This window comes from Bemisia tabaci, chromosome 5 (assembly GCF_918797505.1).
Source record: "Bemisia tabaci chromosome 5, PGI_BMITA_v3".
Taxonomy (NCBI): Eukaryota; Metazoa; Arthropoda; class Insecta; order Hemiptera; family Aleyrodidae; genus Bemisia; species Bemisia tabaci.
The window spans coordinates 49,921,078-49,942,374 of NC_092797.1; the positions used below are offsets into that span (position 1 = coordinate 49,921,078).

General features: G+C 35.5%; 2 protein-coding genes and 1 long non-coding RNA gene across 3 annotated transcripts in view; 2 read left to right on the forward strand and 1 right to left on the reverse strand.

Moving 5' to 3' along the window:
• The window catches only part of LOC140224680 (uncharacterized), a 378,383-nt gene that overhangs the window by 278,391 nt on the left and 78,695 nt on the right, over positions 1 to 21,297 (reverse strand). The gene's annotated exons all lie outside the window — the stretch shown is intronic.
• On the forward strand, positions 272 to 4,456 carry CIAPIN1 (cytokine induced apoptosis inhibitor 1). Its single transcript, XM_019044930.2, has 5 exons — positions 272 to 589; positions 1,176 to 1,516; positions 2,104 to 2,266; positions 2,939 to 3,063; positions 3,951 to 4,456. The coding sequence occupies exons 1-5, from the start codon at positions 430 to 432 to the stop codon at positions 4,062 to 4,064; spliced, it is 903 nt and encodes a 300-aa protein (XP_018900475.1). The 5' UTR covers positions 272 to 429; the 3' UTR covers positions 4,065 to 4,456.
• Sse (extra spindle pole bodies like 1, separase) lies at positions 6,961 to 21,138 on the forward strand. Its single transcript, XM_019042414.2, has 12 exons — positions 6,961 to 7,202; positions 8,597 to 8,726; positions 9,147 to 9,271; positions 11,391 to 11,517; positions 12,817 to 13,033; positions 14,089 to 14,207; positions 14,960 to 15,176; positions 16,490 to 16,623; positions 17,412 to 17,591; positions 18,838 to 19,005; positions 19,859 to 19,965; positions 20,753 to 21,138. Exons 1-12 carry the CDS (start codon positions 7,127 to 7,129, stop codon positions 20,893 to 20,895), a joined length of 1,743 nt encoding a protein of 580 aa, XP_018897959.2. The 5' UTR covers positions 6,961 to 7,126; the 3' UTR covers positions 20,896 to 21,138.

Below are 21,297 nucleotides of genomic sequence, written 5' to 3' on the forward strand. Positions count from 1 at the left end.
GGAACTTTTCATCATATATCCCGCTTATATTTTATGAATTTATATTTTCCAACTTTAAAGGTCCATTCGAATTTTTCAGTTAGAAAATTTGTATTAATTACTAATTTAATTGTAAAAGTGCGGTTTGTTGAAACGAGGCCAAAACTGTCATTTCAAAAGTTCTTCAGCTCAGCTGCACAATTTTGTCCGCAAATTTAAAAATGCCGCCAAAAAGGCGAATGATCACAGCGCTCCAGTGGCGCTTTACGACAACTTCAAAAGCTCAGAGGATGTTATTGTTTTTTTTCGAGGTTAGAAATTAGATTTGTTTTCCCAATTTGTTCCAGAATTCAAGTTTATAATCAAGGTGCTGCTGAATAATCGTGTTCTGTTTGTACTGTGCTAAGGTTTAAATTCATAATTTGTGTCCTATAAATTCGTCACTGCAAAATGTCGTACTTAAATTTTGTTCAAGAAGGTAATGTCGCCCTCTTGTTGTGGAACTCTTCCGATGAACAGTCCCTCATGACTTCCACAGTTGATGCAATCAAAGAAAAATGTGGCTCTTCCGGCGATGTGCGCGTGGAAAATCTGCAGAGATTAGCCATAGGTAAGAAATTTTCTCTATTGTCTACTCTCTTGGCCCCTGTGAAAGCTCAGCTTGATTTACAACTTCATCCAGTCTCCTAAAGTTTCAACCAATGTTCCGGAACTTGAAAGGCGTAAGTTTACTCAGTGGATATCTTTAAGTTTGCTCAGTGTAACTTGTGAATTCTAGCACTTTGTGGAGGATCATTTAAAACCATTTTCATGCTATTTTCATTCTGCTCTACTTCCGGGCTGCTCCTTTTCTCCAGTTCGCTAGGTATTGCGCAATACAGTGTCATTTCACACAGTGCCCTTTTGAAGGTAGCATAACAAGTTGAATCCCTTTCTCCTGCGCTTGACGCAGAATTCATGCTCCCTCTAACAGGAAAATACCTTCTTATTTTTCCGTTGAACCTCATGATTAAATCCGTTTAAAGTTCAAGCACTGGGGAGATGAAGGTCTTTGAACCATCCAGCACAACACTAACAGATCTAAGTCCCAACATAATCATCCAAAATTTACAAAAGACTTGTACGCCCATGTACTTTGAATCGGAATGTCATATAAGTAACTATCATATAAAATATCATGTTCTATTTTTTTTCAGGTCAGCATGGATCCTCTTCTTTTGATGTAATTTTCTCAGGAATCCTCTCTCCGCCATCATTCAATCATGATGACCTTGTTTTAGCAGAAATTTTACGTATCATCAAACCCAATGGGAGACTTATTCTTCGAGAACCTGTGGTTGAAACTGCCGATGGAAATGGCAAAGTCTTAACCTCTGAACAGTTTCGAAGCAAATTACTGATCAGCGGGTTCAGCAACATTAGTGAACCGAAAACGCTTAACCTAGAGGATGCAGAGATTTCAGCCATCAAGAAGTCCTTCAACACAGAAAAAAATATCTCCGTGATGGAAATCATTTGCCAGAAACCAAATTTTGAGGTAAGTCTCTGTCGCTTTAAAATAATGTAATTTTGTCTCCTGAATCATTAATTATTCATAAAATTGATGGCTAAAGTCAGAAAATGCATTTCTTCATGGCAAATTTTTCAAATCTCTGATAATGTTTTATTTTATTTTCACAGGGAACTTCCGAAATGCTTCTTAAAAATTTTCTGTGAATATTTTTGAATGAGCGAAGGAAATTCACAGAAATTTTCAAGAGAATATGTCAAGTCAGTTTCCCTTTAGAAAAATGAAACAGTTCATAAATTTACAATTAAGAGTATGCATTATTTGTTTTAAGCCATCAATGGAATCATTAAAAATTCTAGAAAATCGTACCTACGTACAGCTCTCTGACTTCTAGTATTTATTATTTTATCAATCTATAAGTCGAAACATCACCCCTCCTCATTTCTCATTGTTAGTTGCCCGATAACCTCTAGGAAGGTAGGCACATGTGGGATTTGGGTGTCGAAGAACGCCTGAGTGCGTTGTGGGAGGGGCTTTCATGGTGTGTTGTGTGATTCTTCTTGATTACTTAAATCTTTTGTGTAACTTTTTTTTTCTTCCAAATGCCAATGTAGGTAGGAGCATCAGCTAAATTACCTTTTGCCAACAAATTATTCGAAAGTGCTGCCGCTGTATGGAAACTGGAGAGCTCTCTTGATGACTCGATTGAGGTCATTGATTCGGACAAACTGCTCGATGAAGAGGATCTCAAAAAACCAGACCCTCAGTCTTTGAAAGGTAATATCAAGCATTTCAAACCTGGCCTGCATAGGATGTAATAGAAATTGTGATGATAATTAACCGCAAGGGAAAAATCTCCAGTGTTCATTTATTTAAATTAGCGCCGTCCCTGTCCTAGTTAAGTTGAGGGTCTACTTCTTAGCGAAAAATATCAGTTTTTTGGTACTAGATGCCCATGAATAAATTAACAAAATCTACTGGCGTGTAAAAAAGTTTTCTTTAATCCTACAATTTATGGAAAGGATGAAATTGAAATGCAGGGGTAGAAAAAGTACCTAACTTCTTGGTTCGCAAAAGTCAGCTATCTTCAAGAGTGATGACCTCTTTGTTTTCGGCTCATGACTTGAAAAAAGTCTCTGTAAAATTTGGCATCATGAAATCTCACATTTTTCCGTGAGACTAATTGACACCTAGATCGAAAGTCGAAATCGCCAGTTCGCAAGAAATTTTTGCATTTCCTATGCTTTTAAATCTGAGCTTACATAAGATAGATTCATGTTAAAACCTCTGAGTTAAGTCCAAGTACTCTCTGGCCTTATTACTCACTCTCCTTTATCTCTGTCAAGGAACTTCAACCGTCCCATACTTTTTTATTCAAGTCTCATAAATGTTTTGTTGTACCTGTTGCTTTAAATTTGTCGATTAATTCTAAATTTCTTGTTTCTTTAGTTTGTGGCACAACTGGGAAAAGAAAAGCATGCAAAAATTGTTCCTGCGGACTAGCAGAAGAATTGGAGAATGAAAAAGCGGAAAAAGAACCAAAACAGGAGGTTAAGAGTTCAGCCTGTGGAAACGTAAGTTGGTGAAATATTCTTTTAAGGATTTAGGTCCAGGGAAAGAAAAATTAAATTAAAACATCATAAAGTAAATAAGTAGATTCTTGGCTTGACTTATTGACATATTTTCGGGAAAAGGCTTTTCCAAATAAGTAAGTAAATCATTGAAATAATTAATGACGCTTGTAATGAAAAACTTAGGGCAAAGTCGCAGCTTAAAAAAACGTAAGAAGTCCATCATGAAGTTTTAGAAACCACTTCAAGATGAGATGAAGCTGATCAAACTCTAACTAACCAGAGGTAGACTGTTGTCATGATGTAACTAGGCCATGTTTTCGGCCGGGCCTCAGCCGGTCGGAGAATACGGAGTCCCTGCTAAAATCTTTTTCACAATAGACGGCCACAAATTTATGTAAAAAGTGAGTTCAGATGTTGGCGACTTAGACCTCGTTTTTTGATGTAAAGAAAATCTTATTGAATTACTGGAAACTCAACTTTTTTAGTCCTTAAAGAAAATGAATAAAAAAATAGGCACCACTGACCCTTCCAATAAAACTGTTGTTAAAGTTTGTAGGGACTGTTGCCACTTTAAGGAATTATGCTTATCAAACTTGTGAACATCCTTATCAATGCAAACTATGATTTGAAATTTTAACCTGATGTTCTTCAATGCATCAGAAAGCATTTATCACTAAAAACTGATAATCGATAGACTTGACACCAAATTTGTTTTTCCACTTTACTGAAAAATTCGAGTCCCCACCTTAATGCACTTTTGTCTGACGCTATCACTTCTTAATAATCGAAATGAGACAAGGCTTTCAACTTCGCAGCTTAAGACTTTTTTCCTTTTGAGTTTTTATTTACAAGACTCGGTCTCATTATGTTTTCCTCTTTTATTTCAGTGTTACCTTGGTGATGCTTTCCGTTGTGCAAGCTGTCCTTACTTGGGAATGCCAGCATTCAAGCCGGGGGAGAAAGTTAAGCTATCAGATCTCCAATTGAAAGCTGATGTGTGATATATTTAAGAACAATCCAAGTTTCCTAAATAGAGTAATTATGGTTTGTTGTGTGTACCCATAATTGTTTTACCAGACGATGAGTTACAAAAACATACAAAATTAGAAGTATTAAAAACAAATAGATTACTATGTCTGTGTTCTTATGTGGACATTATGATCGATTGCTGTTGACATTGACAACTGCAATGACAGAAACTTTGTATTTATTTTTTTGCAATCTGGGTTTTCTCGGTACGTTTTAATAGCACTGGGTTTTTTTCTATGTCAGAATTGGATGGGAACTGCTCCAGTAATAATCAAAGTAATCATTTTACTGTTTACTTTTTTGTTTGCTTGTTTATATTTTCTGTGATAAATATTATCAAATAAAGGTAATGAATTGAAATGAACTTCTCATACATGACTTTCTATTCTTGAGAGAAGTTATGCTGCACCATCAAAGCTTTAATTGGATTATCTGCCATGAAAGGTGGTCATGAAGAGCTTGTGTCTTGTAAATGTTGAGCAATTACAGGACCTAAAAATCCATCTTTGGCCTTGCCTTCATGACTAACTGTTTTGACTAAAACTTCTCTGCTTTTCTCTTTATCCTAACTGAATTTGTTCTCAGGTTTTTGAAAGGTCTCTATTGCGTAGAAGGTATGGTCTAAGAGTCGACTTCTGTAAGCTTTTAAATTATATATTATTTTTGTGGTGAAGAAAGTTCTTTTTTATTATAAAGATCTAACCGCTTGAAAATCTAGTTAGCTGGTTTAAAGAAGCCTAAATTCATTCAATTATTTAGTGGAACTTGCATAAGATAAGTTTGCAGTCGGAAATGTTTTATTATGCGCGGTAGACTACTTTTTGTATCTGCGCATGGTGACAGTACGACAGTCAATTCTAGATTCACTGTTGGATGGCGATAGCGCAGTTGCTTGTAAATGGAGTGCAACCAATGGCTAACTCATCTCGTGCAAGTTTCTGTAAGCACTTTGAACATGCCTCCATTGTACTGTATAATAATTGTTAATCAAAGTAAATCAACCAGTTCTATCATCATGTCACAAGACTCCTTTTAAGTTCACATCCCTAATTTTGTCAAAACCAGTCCTGAAATTAGGCTAGAAGTTAAATAGAATCCATCAAACCCATGTTAAAGTAATATCAAAGTTTTTGAATCCAAGATTGTAAAAATTGATTTTAGTTGGTACTTGATCAGTATCAGTAGTTTATAGTTGTGGCAATTCTGGTTTTTCAAGTTTGTTACGCAGTAGCTTTAAAGCATTCAGATGATAAAAGTTCTGTATTTTAGACTTTTTGAAGTCAGTTAATTGCCAGGCCCAATTTCAAGAAAAGTAACATTACGATACTGTTTGGAATCATTTTGACAACTGTGACACCTGTAGGTTTCCTATTTTTTCCCCCAAATTCTCCCAGATGGCAATCTTACGTATAGAGCTCCATCATACCTCAGCCCTACTTCACATAGCCAGCCCAGACAACTGTTATGTGAGACCATCAAATTCGGTTCGTCTTGCAGGGAATTAAACCTGGGACTCCCTGATCTTAGAGCCAATGCTACATCGACAACACCACAGGAGGCGGACGTGTGGTCAAAAACTATTTTCCTCAGCAAAACAGTTGGAATCTCCAAATAGTGTTGAACTTTTTTCTCACCGATTTTTCAAAAAAAATTACCGATTCCGAATTACCGCAAACCTTTTTCTTACGGATTTTTGAAAAATTGGTAGAAAAAGGTTCTACACTAATTTGATAAATATGACCGATAAAGTTATTTAATGAAGTGAGTTGGAGTCTCATTAGTTCCTTGCAACTTCCAAGAAAATGTATTACTTTGATAATTCTAATTGATTTATCATCAAAATATACTTAAGTGAAATATTTTTGGTGAAAGGGTTGATGAACCGTGACCTGCTGCTACTAAGAATACCCAATGTATCCATTTAAAATGGATCAGTCACTTTGAGCATAGAATCATATATTTAAGGGTGAAACTTATGAGGTAGCAAAATTTGGAAAATCAGTCAAATGCCTAATTTTGATGTCCTTCATCAACATCGTAATGGCACCAATCAGAGATTGGCTGTCAACATCATCCAACGAGATAATGCACCTCCCTCCTGGTCTCTCTCATCTGAGTTTTTCACTTTTTCAGCATTGTACATAGAATCTTCGTTGGTAGAAACCATGGTATGTTAGAACTTTTGCCCTGGATAATGTCTGCAGAGTTACTGAGGGGCTTTATTCTTCTGATCTTTAGAATTCAACTGTTTAACATGATTCTTTCACGAGTCTAGTTGACTCACTATATGTAATTTAAGAGTTTTTCTAATGAGTTTGCAGTGTATCAACTGAAATAGGTTCTATATTTTGGGATTTCAGTGTTGCAGAATTTAGAAGAATTTGTTGCATCATTTTTTTCACTTTTCCAAGCAAATATTCTTTCTCATCACTTCTGAGGAATATTCTCGTTATTACAATTAATTCCCAAAGAAACTTGGTAGACTGGTCCACTTGGTAATTTTTCAACAAGAATACTTGTTGTCACATCGAAAAATCTACCAAGTTTTGATAAGTAGAATGTTTATTTTCCTTTGAATAGAATGACTCTGCAGCTCCGAGATCTCAAGGCTAATTAAAACCACGAGGCAAAAACGACAATTCAATAAAAGGAGACACACACCTAAACAAACTAAGAACAAAATTTTAATTTTTCATAATTTTAGCAAATAACAAAAAACAATGAAGTTTGGCACAATATTTTGAAGTTTACTAGGATTTCATCATTTAAATGTAAGCCGGCAATTCAAATTTCCCGCGAATCGCTCTGGTGGATGTTGAGGTGTTGCCACCGTTGAGCGACCGTTCATGGATTTTCGCGGGCTTTGAGATGTAAACAAACACTCCGCTGCTCCGTCCTGTCTCCTCAGATACATCAGTGAAGTGTAAAAGTTATCTTATTTTACTTTATTTGTGCCATATTACAATATTATTTTATTCTAATGACGTTACTATATCTCAATTTTCTCTGAAAAAACTCATCTGTGTAATGAAATATGAAGAAAACGCTGGAGGACATTGACAAAAACGTCTTGCCGAATGCAAAATTCTGCTGCGCTCCTGTCAATAAAAGTAAGCCAAGTAAAGCTCAACTTCTATACTACATACATATTTACCTTTCAAATGGATACATACATGATATAATTAATTTTTGAAAGATATGCCTTTTCTTGCATTAATCTACCTCTGAAGCATTTTCTGAAGCACAGCATGGATGCTCCCAGGAAACCTTTAATGGACTGCTGATAAGTGATAATGCAATACTCAGAATCTAGGGTTTTACCTCTATTTATTGGTGTAAATCTAAACACCTTAATCTCTTTTATCTAAGGACTTAAGTCTTTTCCGTCGAAGACTAAAACAACTAAACCTCAGGTTAATCACTGATGAAAGTTCTATTCTGCATTGTTAGACGCAATTCGCATCCTTTTCTTTCTCCCTCTTCCCATCTCTTTCCCTCTCGCTTTTCTCTTTAAAGTCAAATTTTTGTGTCCCCTCATTTTTATTTCATCTTTTAGTCTTTTATCGTGCTATAGACGCTATTAGTGCAATAGTCACAGAAAAGCGATATCTATCGATTTTCTCACATTGGTAGCATTGAAAGAGGTTATGCCAATGTTATTGTTTGGATCCAATTCGATATAATGGAGAATCCCTATGATGACGTGGCCAGTAATAGCGTCTATTGATAGTTCGATCACAACGTCGTGTATTGTGTTGTGACTTGACGTCACTTATAGCCCCTCTGATTGTGTGATTACTCTGCAAAGAAGTTCTTTGTTTTACCCACTTCTCATAACCATCAATTGGACGTATTTCTGTCAAATGGAACTAAGCGCCATAGGGTGAGAAAGGTAGAGGGGGGCTTGGATTGGCGGCGAAACCGGGCATCGGGCTCATTCTGTCCTATACTCGCAATGCTTTTCCATGGCGCTTAGGTCCGTTTGACAGAACGCGCTATCCGGCATTCTAAATTCCTCAAAAGGAACTCAAATTGGCGCTTAGTTCTGTTTGACAGAAATACGCCCAATTATCTTTTTCAAGAATGTTTGGATGTCCATTAAGCTCCTCTGAAAAGGTTCAAGAAGCTTAAGCAGATCAATTATGTCCTAAGAAAAGTCGCAAGTCCAAGAGGCAGTGCTTCACTGCACAGCTTAAAATTATCTTTTGTTTCACTCTCTCGGACCATCATATTCTGTCTCTCGCTCATCAACGTTTCTATGGACTGTTACATTTGAAGCACAGCAGTACAGGGAATCAAGTTACTTCAAAACTGGTTTTCACCCACATTTAGCAGCCGCATGAGAAACCTCTTCAGTATTTAAAACATGTTTTCACATTAAATAGGTGCCACCTTTATTATGTACTCATTATAATATCTTGCAGAAGTAGCCCAACCACACAGTTTCATAATTCATCTAGCATTTGAATGTACTATAGCAGGAATTTGTTTCTTGTTTTCTCAGATCTGCGGAAGCTTGCAGCGCTGGAATGTTTCGACAAAGGTGACATCGATATGGGTATTCACCATCTCACAGAAAGTCATGCAATTGGATTTCGCAGCAAAATTGTATCTCGTATCAGCCAAGTTAATGAGTGAGTATCTTTTTTAATTATATGTTTTTACAGTTTTCATCGAGACGAGAGACATTGCTCACGAAACGTGTCCAATCACAGCACAAAGTTTTAAGATAACTGCTGTCACAGTAGAAATGAATAGAGGAAGGAGGAATGTGTTTAGAGACACCTAATAGTTGTCCCAAATGCAGTACCACAGTTCAACACATCTAAAGACATGCAGCCTGAAAACTATACTTGGTGTTCTAGAAATATCGTTTTCATTTTTTAAAATTTGTCGGAATTATCAAATTATAACAATATTCAGGTATTGTGGTGCTTAATTTAGTACCCTATTTGAGAGTCTATAACTTAAATTTTTATATTTCAGTGTTATCTCTTTATCTTATTGAAAGAGTAATTTTCAGTGTAAAAAACGGATAACAATGATTGTTTCAGAATGCAAGCAGAATTTCTTAGTCTTCCTCATATTTCATTTGATCCTGATCTCATAAACTTTAGTAGTAAATATGCATCGAGTAACGATAAAGGCCTCATGGAGCGTTTGCAAGAATTACCAGAAGGTATGTAAGCTCACATCTTTTTTATTTTTTGGATCAAATTTTTATAGATTGTTCTTTTTTATGGAAAGTATCCTCTTGTTTTCCCAGTATTATTTTTCTATTTTTTAACGCTAATTGACATCCTTTATTCTCCAGAATTGTTTATTTTTACTCTAAGTAATGATTACTGCCTTTGTTTTTGGAAAAATAGGGAGATATTTGTGGTAGAAACCCACAATTAAGAATGGCCAGAGTGCCAATTTACATATCTCCATTGCGATGTTTCAAAGTTTCTGGTCCTGTACTTTATTTTTATGAAGAGAAACGAGCCAACTTTATACTTGAAATTTACGCAGAATATTCCTTTTTTTTTTTCAAATAGCCTGTAAGGCTAATCCAGTTCCAAATTTGCATACCGTACATTCACCTATCTTATACCCTCCCTGTCTACTTCCCTCATCAATCTTCCCTCACCCCAGTTATTGTTTAGGTATACCCTCAATTTAAACAATAAGTTCCTTTTAAATGCCTCCAGTCCCAATTCCTCCATCTTGTAGCACTTGAATTTGTTATATTCCCTTACCCCTTTATAGAAAATCATTTTATCCACATTACCCTTTTCATGGTATGCCCAGACCTTACCACCATACCTAGTCCCTTTTGCATTATCCCCCCACATTAGCTTTTTCAAGTCCTCATCCACACCTTTTATATAACATTTCTTAATTTTGTAAATAAATACAAAGGCCCTGTATTTAATGAACAACTCTATACACAACCACTCCAACTCATTCAACATTCCTTCAATATTTTCTTCTCTACTCCGTTTTAAAATATATCTCATTGCATTGTTTTGCCCCACTTGCAACCTTTCTATCACACCCTTCCCTGCTTCATAAAGTATGGTTGTACAGTGATTTAATATTGCCCCTACTCCCCCTTTTTCTGCTGACGGAGAAGAAAAATCAAGAACGTTCCTAAGAAATTACACTGAATACTTTTCCAAAAAAAAAAAAAAATGTGGTGTAACAAGAAGTCTGCAAAGTTGCAGACGGAAATAAGTGGTTTTGCGCTGTGTGCATAAGTGTAGAGTGTGCTCACTTACAAAGTTCCTCCCATGGAGCCTCCCATGGTATCCTGAAAAGAGAATGTCAGAATACCAATTTCAAATATTTCCCTACACCAATGTCTTACCGCCCTGTTTTTAGGTTTTTCTGTATTTCCAAGTATGATTGTATTACCAAAACATCAACTGACACCTTTCTTTGTTGATATTTTTGAATGCTCTGCATCATTCAGCCTCTGACGATTCATTAACTTACTGCCGTAAACTTTGTCAGATAAGTCTTTTATCCCCGACTGCCTGTATGCAGTTGATTTACTGACACATCTGCCCACAGCTGGAGTTGTGTGTTTTAGTCAAATTAGCAGAGTCGCTGCAGACTGAGAAAATTAAGAATGTCAGAGAATTTTAGAAAGCTTAAGAAAACCAGGAAATATCAGGAAAAAAATGTTAAATCTCCTTTAATTGCTTTCTAGAATATTTTTAACGTTTTAAACAAAAAAATTTGTGTGTCCCGGTTTGGAGGTGACGATTTTTTACCAACTCATATATGGTCTAATGTCAGGCATTTTCCTCCAAAATTTGTGAGGGAAATGAGGGAGATGCTAGGGGATTTCATTCTCTAAATTCTGAAACAATCCTGATCTAAGATCGCAATTGGACAGTTGGAGTATTCCTCTTTTTGTAGAGTTCAACCAGTTGCCAACTAATTTGATGTGAGTTCTAATGCAAATCTATGGAGACGTTAAGAAAAATTCAAGATTTTTTGTATCAGAAACAGAAAACACATTGCTTGAGGTTATGACATGAATAAATAGTACCATAAAATCAGGAACAGCTGTATTGGCTCCAAACCAAAATTTGTATGTACATATATTGACTGTTGATTGAAAGACGCTTCTGTCAGTAATATGACACTTAATTGTCAAAAAAGTCAACCTCCATCAGAAATACTTTGTAGATTTTTGATTTCTGTTATTTGAATGTATCAATTTATCGGTTGCAACTATTTTTTAAAACAAATGGAAATTTTTCATGAGGAACACTTTTCTGTAACTATGTAATTTGATATTCTAGAATGGACATTGGTCCAATTGACGCAAGGCTTTTCCTCCAAAACACGTTGCACCCCCAGAGAAGCTGGAACTCCGAGCTCAAATTCTGTTTTCCACATCACAAGGTTTTCCTGTGGCCGGAACGCAAGGTATTCTTTTCATTGAACTATTGTTCTTTATCGTTTTTTTATTTTGTTACTTGAAGCTTTTTTTAAGGAAGCAACAGTTTAATACTAGGGGGCGTAGCCCCTGGTCGCCACGCGGCCCTATTTTTATCTTCTATCAGTGTTAGTTTTATTTTTCCCCTAAAAAATTACGATATGAGGAATACTTTACTTTCAGAATGAAATAATTTTTGGTTTTAATGAATAAAGAATTTTTTTTTTTTGAAGTCAAAAGGACGCGTTTTGGAATGACTGCTTGATGAAATATTGCAGTAAAACAACGAACAATGATAATCAGGTAATAATTAAAATAGCCAGGAGTCGGGGATCGAACCCACATCATGATCTAAGTGGACGCATCCGACGTCTTAGACGACTCGGCCACCACTCGTTTGATGATAATCGGCGTGAATCTTGTGTAGATAAGTATAGAGCTGATGCGCAGGCTACCCAGCTTCTGCGCAACCTCCTCGACCACTGCGCATCCTCCCGCGCATAGCTGTAGCAGTCCCGGAGCATTCCGTAAATTCACTCAATTTTATAACTTGATTTTAAAAAAACCTGGGTCCCATTTCCAAAATCTGATTAGAGCGGGCTCATCTAGGGCCTATTACCTGTCGATTTACGCAAAAATCATAGAAATCGGCCCGGTAGAACGCTCAAACGAACTATGACAAAAAGTATAAATTTACATTGTTTAAATGGGAGAATTCGCAACTTTACCACTTGTTATAAAAAAAACCTGGGCCATATTTTGAAAATCTGAAAAGAGTTGGCTTATCTAGAGACAATTGCCCGTCGATAGCCGCAAAAATCATTAAAATCGGCCCGGTAGAACGCTGGAACTAAGCGTCACCAGTTACGCAAAATTAGGAGGTCTTGGAGCTTATATATATGATGACGTCCTTTTCACTCAGGATGTAGGATTGACCAAAAAGAAAATAGATCAAGTTGTATTAACTCTGGAATGATCAACTGCAATTGGTCAATCTTCCAACTCACTTTGAGGTGACGTTTCTGTACCAAATTATGTCTTTGCTACAGTGCGTTTTATGAAGTGAGAATTTCTAACATGTATGAATTCCTCAATTCTCTCGCTAATTATTCACTTAGTGAATCTAAAATTTTAGACTTTGCTAAAGCATACATTGCAATTTTTCAGCAAATTCACTAGAGGAACAACTACTCTTATCTCTGTAAAATTGTTAATTTCAAACTATTTTTACTAAATAATTATTTGCCCAACAATGAAATATTTTTTACAATTATTTTTTTAAAATTTAGGAAGCCTTGCTGTGTAACTCTACCAAAAGGATCCATCACAGCTGCAAAATTATCCTCTATTTTTGAAATCATCGAAAAAGCTGTCACTCCAGTGTCATCAAAGAAAGTCACTCCCTCAAAAATGTTACGTGAAGCTTGCATCCCTAACACGAGAATCTTTTCCAAACTTCAGCCTCCGTCCAAATCGACCCGTGAGGAGTATGGTGAAGCTTTAAAGGTATGTAATTTTGATTATAGATAGTAGTTTTTCGAAAATGAACTTAAATGAAAATTCTGTGTTCTGTAGCGTCTGCCAAAGTTGTCGATACAACTTAATGTTGGCTTATCAGATGGCCACTGAGCCTTGTGGGAATATGGTATGTGTCATTTTTACAAGTTAAGGAGAACGGTCCAGCTTTGGGCGCATAACAGCTATCCTGAAATCGTCTGAACTCCATGAAGGTGCCTCATTGGTCATACTACTATAATACTATTAATACTACTATTACTTCTGAGATGATCTTCACAACTAAGGTAGAATGAGTACAAACTGTTGAAAACATTCAAATCTCTGTAATAAAATTTTTCACTTGTCACTTGTCTGATAGTACTCTTAGTCGCACTCAAAAATCATTTATTTCCTTTTGCCTCACCATGCTAACAAAAAAAAAACCCTTAATGGAGATGTTGCATGTGTGAGGAATTTGCGATTCGACTATTGATTCAGATGTAAAAGTTTGCAAGAAACATGATGGTGCCACTGGTTTTCTCTGAAATCAACTCCCAAGCTCAAAAAAAGCTCACAAGTTGAGGCCAAAATGGAGGGGATATCCCACGCTATCCTGAGAGTCCACCTCTACATCAAGACAAACTCTCCAGGCAAAGATAGGGAGCAAATACATTAGCAGGGTTGCCCTGTTTTCAGTTTTAGAGTCCCCATAAACATTAACAGGGCTGCCACTTTATTTGGGGACTCTAAAACTGAAAACAGGGCAACCCTGCTAACGTATTTGCTCCCTATCTTTGCCTGGAGAGTTTGTCTTGATGTAGAGGTGGACTCTCACGATAGCGGGGGATATTCCCTCCATTTTGGCCTCAACTTGTGAGCTTTTTTTGAGCTTGGGAGTTGATTTCAGAGAAAACCAGTGGCACCATCGTGTTTCTCGTGAACTTTTACGTAAGAATCAATAGTCGAATCGCAAATTTCTCACACATGCAACATCTCCATTTTCAAAATTAATGTTTTACTAGTTTACCTGCATCTCTCTCATTGGGTTTTTTTCTGCTCCACAGGTTTTGGTAGATGAAATTAATTCGGAATGGCTTCAACAATGGAGATGCATGTTGCTGGGACAACTTTGCGCTAGTGATCTGAAAAAAGATATACGGAAAACAGTTGATAAAGTTCTAAGGTAACATTCATCATTATTGTGTTATATGTGTTAACAAATACATCTCTTAAGGGGTGTGTTTCAAAATAACCAATTTTGGTGTGTTTAAATACTTTACTCTGTGAGGATATTATAAAACTTAAGAATTAAAATATTCAGTGTAAAATTCAAGTAGATGATGTTCTGATACTATCACCAGACCTATAAATGTTTTCCTATTAACAAAAAAAATTATTCCCATCAAGGTAATTTTGATTTAAAAATTGCATTTTTTGGCTTTTTAACACGTTTTATCAAATGAAGAAATGCATCATTGTTGAGTCGAAAGTATTGAGCCTTTCGTTTTTAACTGAGTTGATGCGCTGTCTGATCCTCCCCAGCTTGTACGAGACAAAGAAAGAGAAGCTCGAACCTTGTCGTGCATTTTCTCCGTCATCATGCCTTAAAAATTTTCGGAAAACACATCCTTCACACCTGTTGTTCTAGAGATAGTCAAATAGGAAGTCCAAATTTAAAAGCTCATCTTACCCAGGAGATTGTAAGGAAGATCGTATCAAAAAATCTTGAAATTTAGCTGATGCCAAATTTGTTAGTACTCTGTGCGTAGTCCTTTAGATAAAAAATTAAATTTAATGGAATGCATTAACTTTTCTATAGGCACATGAAAAAAAATCTCAGTATTCATTTTTCGCTATTGGACAATTTAGCTGAATATTTTTGTTTCCTCCAAAATTAAGTTTTCTCGTTAATGTCTGTACAATTTTTTGTTTCAGTAAATCAAAATTGCCAGAGAATAGTGTCACCCTTTTATATCAAATTATGGATGGCTCGGGTCATCTAGATTTAGGAGAAATAGAAGCAGCTGTTTCCGATTGCATTCATGATGAAGATACTCGCTGTGCAATGATTGAAGCTATCAAAGAGTTCAAAGAATCAAATTTAAACTTAGCTGTAGCGAAGCGTTATCCTGTGTTATTAATTTTAGATGAGGTGAGTAAAGAAAATAGTTTGTTTTTACTTAAATCTTTTTTGTGTTTGTGAGATACGAGTAGGCCGCTTTTATTGGAATTTCGTGTTTGTCTGGTTGGCAAGACAAGACTAGAAGAGAATGAAGCTATGTAATCGGTTAACTAAGTCAAATGGAAGCTGCCGTCATGCAGCAAGAGGCCTTTAACGGATCGAATAGTCGACAGGCTGCCTGCCACCGAGGAGGTGCCTTTAGCTAGGTGATTTTTCAGCTTGTTGAAGGGCTCTTGTGGTGGACTAACGGCTTCCGAACAACGTAGGAGACCAGTCTTATAGCTATATTCCTCCTTTGTCTTTTTTTCCATGTGGGAAACATGAATTTTCTAAGATAGCGGGCTGCATGTGAAAATGTATCTTTAGAGAAGAGTATCTAGGTCTACTCTTAAGAGTCTTCAGTAAAATTATATCTTCATAGAAAGTCCTTAGTAGCGTACAGCAGCTGTTTTTTAATGACAGTCAGTCACCGATGTCTTCATGCCTATCATATTTTTTTTAAAAAATGTTTCAAAACAATGAGAAGATGGTCAACATCTCAAACTTATTTAATATTGAAGTTTTCAACTGTTTACTAATTTTTAAAGACACTAGGTAAGGAATTGCATGGAGTCTTTCGATGGAATCGAGATAAGATTTATCCACCTAAGAAGACTACTTTTCAAAGCTATCCAGTCCTGCTTGGATCTGGCCAGATTTTTCATTTTCTAAAAATACTAGTTCTGAATAGACTTTATACAAAATATTTCCCAATATGAACGCTTTAAATGGCGCAGAAGTGCTTTTAAACCAAATTTCCAGCAATGAAAAATACATTATCATTTTTGCAAATCCTTCAGCCTCTATTGCCTTTTGTGGATGTCAAGTGATCTTCTGTGCTTTCTGAATTTAAATATTTGATACTGATAATGATTTCTGACAGAGACAAGTCAGAAGTGGGTATCCCAGAAGTGCAGAAACTTTTAGACCTCGCAATTGGTGTGGCGCAGTCCGTTGCCTGTGAACTTGAGAAGGCCCATAAAACTGGATTAAAAAAGTGGGAAGATAGGTTTAATTATTAAAAATTGCATGTGTTCTGTAAAATTGAGGCTACATTTGTATGTTCATCGCAAACGGCAAATTATTCGGAAAAATACAGTAGGCCAAGAACTTTTTGCATTCCTTGGGTATCTAACGTGTCTCAAAAAGCTTAGCTCTTGGTGATGTTTGCCATTCAAGTCAGTTGATAATTAAATCCGATCTTCTGTCACGGCTAATTTTGAATAATCTGTTTGTTTCTCAAGATTTTAGATAAAGTACCTTGGGAAATGATTCCAGTGCTAAGAAGACATCCTGTCAGCCGAATATTTTCTGTTCACTTCGCCCATGCAATGTATAATAGGTTCAAACAGCAACTTCCAATGAAAGATGGATGCTTGTAAGTATATTGGTTTTTTTTTCTTGCATGCTTTCGTAAGTATCAAAATACTACGGCTGCAAGCTACATAAATAAGAACCTGAAAAAGTCCAGGATTTTTTGATGCATAAAAAATTAATGGGAAAGTTATCAAGTTTAATCAAAGATGAAAAATTAATGGAATTTTCACCTTCATTCTCTATTTTGAAAAGTTTCTGAGGAGAGATAAAGCTAATCAAAATCCGATCAATCATAAGCTGACAATTGAGTTGATGTAACAAGGCAATGCTTTGAGCTGAGTTCAGATATTCAGCAAACACTGTTTCCCTTGCCTGGCTACGTCATCAGAGTCCTACAAAATTCTTGTTTCTAACGGGTCTCATGTTTGCCGTTTTCAAAGCAAGGTCTCTTTATCTGTTTAGGGTCAAAGAAAATCTGGAAGAGTTCCTGGAAACTTAGTTCACCCTGTCCTTTCAGAAAATCAATTTTGAAAAATGGGTGCTACTGCCATTTATAGCAGAGTTTTTTGCTTTTTTTAATCCTCCAGGTTTTTGGTTTTTAATCCTCCAGGGTTTTTTGGTTGACATGGTTCAGAAAATTTGTTAATTGGTCCTCAAAAATTCAAGGAATTTTCCCCCATATTTTCGCTATTAACATTGTAATTTTAGTTTATATTGCTTCTTCATCTGACTAGACTATCCATTAATATCGCTTAACAATAACCTTCAAAGGATCGCTAGTTTTTCCTTTTCATCATACATCTTTCTAATTCTCGCAATTTGATTCAATTATACTTTTTCTTGTTCCAGTATCATTGAAAAACCGGAAGATGGCTACTATGTGATAAATCCAGGTAAAGATTTGAGTAAGATGGAGGAAAAAATGTGTGATTTTATATCTAGTCGTGTTCCGTCTTGGGATGGCATTGCTGGCAGTTTTCCACCAGATAAAGAATTTGCTGCTGCTTTAAAGAATCACTCCTTCCTTTTGTAAGTTTTAGTGTAAACTTATACATTATAATAAAATAATGAAGATTTATTTGTATGTTGCTTAAAAGAAAGGTTGCTTTTGGGATTAAAAATACATCAAGAACTATTTAGAAGAATAGTACAAAGAAAGAACAGCGAAACTGCAAATATTTGTATCTTGGTTACGGTGTTCCAAAATCTTCGCTCTTGTTTCATTTTTTGAAAATAAACCAAATTAAAATAATGGTTTGAAATTTTCGTAGAATATTCTTCACATACAGAAGAAAAATTAGAGAATTTGTCAAGAAATGACATCCTATAGTTTTTGATGTAGAAAATGAAGTATGACAGAAAGTCTGCAAAGCGGCAAACGGAGATACGCATTTCTGCAGTTTCATCATTGGAATAAATCAAGAATAGAATACATGCAAAAAGAATTTAATCAGTTTTTACTAAGATTATCCAAGTAAAATCCAATTAAACGGATGGTTTATTTATGAGCCAAATGCTTTGCTGCAAACCAATGGTACTTGTGCTATTGAGTGAAAGGAATACCATGTGCAAGTCTAAACTTCCTTTTTGGTGAGACACAGGTTTAGATCAATTAAAGTGAAGACTGTTCAAAGGCAGAATCTAGACATTCGTATTTTATGTAGTCTTGGGAATTCAGAGATGACTTTTGGCATGTAGTCTTGACAGTTGGGGCTTCATTATTCTGACTTACAATGACCTCAGTTCCTGTGTTATGATTCACATAGTCTCTCACAGGGCTCTACCTTAGTGCAGCGATGTAGTCTGTGAAAGTATTGTCAACCCATCCATCTTTGAGCGCAAGATATTTTTTCAAATTATGATACATGAAAATGATGGTCATGATTGATTAGATCCTACTTATAAATCATAAGGTCTTCAAGTCCAAAAAATTGACAGGATTAAGTCGACCCAAGCACATCAACTTTTCGCTTAAATCAATTATTTTGTTTCTGCAGCCCAATAATTGAAACTATGTCAGCTTCAAGAGACAAGACATAGCCCCATCTCAACCATGAAATATTTTGCATCTTGATGTCTTATCAGCCTGCTATGTTGGATTAAAACAATTGATCCCAAACCCTTACTTTCGTATGTTACTTAACATGTTTGCTTCGTTGGTTTTTTGAAAGAAAAGTAAATATGTACTTCATAACAAAAACTTTTCTATAAATACCCCTGAATGTCATGGTTTTTGGAAAGGATTGGCGGCTCTTACTGAATTTTATTGTTTCAGGTATTGCGGCCATGGGAATGGAACTCAATATTTTTCAAGTGATATGATTTTTAGCTTAGATGTCAAAGCCATTCCTCTACTGTTTGGTTGTAGCAGTGTAAAAATGGAGGATTTTGGAGGAAGAGTATGTATATCTGGTTTAGCCATGAAGTACCTCACTGCCGGCAGGTAATGATTAGTGATTTTCTCAGCCATTTTGTTGTTTTCCATACAAAGGAACGTAACTACATTTCAGCGCTCCAAAATTTTTCCTCGCAAATTAAATTTATACTAGGAAACTCTTGGGCATTTCCAATGGAAAGTTTCAGTGATTTTTTTTCCGATTACATGGTGAAGATTGTGTGAAAAATGTTCAGTGATTCTCTCCTCAGAGAAGAAAAAATAGGAGAGGAAATTTTGAAGCACCGCAGATCAGATACAAGTTTTTGCTGTTTGACCATGCATATGCCTACTTCCTGGGAGGCAAATTGGAGAGAGTGCCAAAATCATTGTCTTCGATTAGTATGTATTTAAATTGAGAACCTGAAGGAAAAGTTTGTCTGATCATGAGATATGGTAACCAAGTATTGATAGTGAGATGCATTGTGCTTTTATAATGGCATTGTTATCCTACATCGAAACTCGATCACAAATGCCTGTACTTTCACTTATTCTTACCCTCTCTTTACCCGTTTAAGAGTATGTCTATTTTTTACTTATTTGTGGGTGCTATTTTAAACTTTTATCCATCAAATGAATACAAAAATTACAAATTATTGCACGAGCATACAAGGACCAGTAAATAAACCAATGACCAAAACAATTAAATCAACATAGTATCAGCGATTTATTCCAGGAATATTATATATTATATTGTTAATTTAAGTAAATGATTTTATATTGATAAATGTTACTTTAAACCCTTTTGAAACTAGTGTTTCACAGGCTTGGCATTCAAACTTTTCTGTAAACCTCTTTTCAAGATCGTTTATTATGAACTTGGCTTTCCTCAAAGTAACGTTTGGTTTTTTTTTTTTTTCAGTCCATGTGTGCTAGGCATGCTGTGGAAAGTTACAAGTAATGATGCTGACAACATGTGTGTCACTCTTTTAAATAACTGGCTTCCTGGAAAATCCGCAGAAATAGCAAGTAAGTTTCTTTTGTTCCATCTCATACTACGCCTGCAAAAACAAGGAGATTCACCCGCTTACTTAGATTTTGCTAAAAATAATCAAAATTGTTCGATTGAGGAATTTCAGAAGAGCGGGAAAACATATGAAACTGTTTGCATCCATCTTTCATCTTTTTTTTTAAAAAAAAAAAAAAAAAAAAAAGGATTATCTTTTTATTTCAAAATTAAGATAGTGGATCTTTTAAGAAACCTGAAAATTGGCAAATCGATTTCAAAACAGTTCCAATTTGCGCTAATCATTGCTATCTAAAAAGGAGACATTTCTGGTGTAAATTCTTTACACGTAGGTAGCTAGAAAAATCAAATATTTAGTGATGGTTAGAATTTGACAGTTATTTGGGTAGCTATTAGCGAAAGGGAATCAAGTGACATGAATTTAGAACAGGGAAAGATGGGTTTGCGGTTTCACCTCTCCATGAGGATCATTGTAAAAATAACTACAGGAAGTTGACTTAAAGTCAACTTCCTGTATGTTAATATTTTCTGCGGACAATAGATTTTCAGCAGCAAGACCTATGGTTGTAGACAATCTTAAAACTACCATTTAACTCAAATTTGTTGAAAATTTCACTCTACAAGTGCCAAGAGAGTAAGAGGTTCCTATTTCTTAGATCCCTCGTAAAAAGTACCTTTTTTTTATCCGAATAGCTTTCTTAGAATGTATACATGGTCCATTTAGGGCCTTATCCGATTTTAGAATTTTAAAAATTGTATACATAATTTGTTGATTTTTCTCATTTTTAGGTTTCATCTCGGGGAAAGTTGAGATTGTAGTCAAATCTGAGCCGGAATTATTACGCTCTCTGAGGTTTGCCCGGGAATCTTGTGTCTACTATGTTAATTCTGCAGGACTTGTAGTTTATGGAATTCCTGTTAAATTCTCCTGAAGTTTATTAGCATGTTTTTTTTTATGAATTCCCTTTTATTTTTGTTTTATTGTGAATCCTTTTTGTCACCAATTTTAAGAAATTAAAGTTGGCAGGAAAGGAAGAATGAATCGTTCCAGTGCATGAAATTTTCTTCTAGGTTAATTTGAATTTAATTTTTCTGTTCATACTTTTTTTTCCAATGAATGTAATGGTTTTATCTATAGTAATTGTTCACAATAAATTGCAAAAATTCTTCGTTCAGTCTGATTTGTGAATTCAATTCCCTCTGCTCTCATTTGTCTTTCTTAAATAATGAAAAGGCAGGATAAAGTAAAGATGAATAATCATACTTATCAGTGGAAAAAACCATTCTGCTGAAGGTCTTCATGATAAGTAGCCTTTTTTTGCTAAAATTTCTCA

Bases quoted from the DNA above. Each gene is read 5' to 3' on its own strand.
- Sse (XM_019042414.2), top strand. From the start codon at position 7,127: ATGAAGAAAACGCTGGAGGACATTGACAAAAACGTCTTGCCGAATGCA. The intron at 13,034-14,088 runs GTATGTAATTTT...TCTGCTCCACAG, and splicing joins AGTATGGTGAAGCTTTAAAG to GTTTTGGTAGATGAAATTAA. The intron at 15,177-16,489 runs GTGAGTAAAGAA...TTGTTTCTCAAG, and splicing joins TGTTATTAATTTTAGATGAG to ATTTTAGATAAAGTACCTTG.
- CIAPIN1 (XM_019044930.2), top strand. From the start codon at position 430: ATGTCGTACTTAAATTTTGTTCAAGAAGGTAATGTCGCCCTCTTGTTG. The intron at 1,517-2,103 runs GTAAGTCTCTGT...ATGCCAATGTAG, and splicing joins GCCAGAAACCAAATTTTGAG to GTAGGAGCATCAGCTAAATT. The intron at 2,267-2,938 runs GTAATATCAAGC...TTGTTTCTTTAG, and splicing joins AGACCCTCAGTCTTTGAAAG to TTTGTGGCACAACTGGGAAA.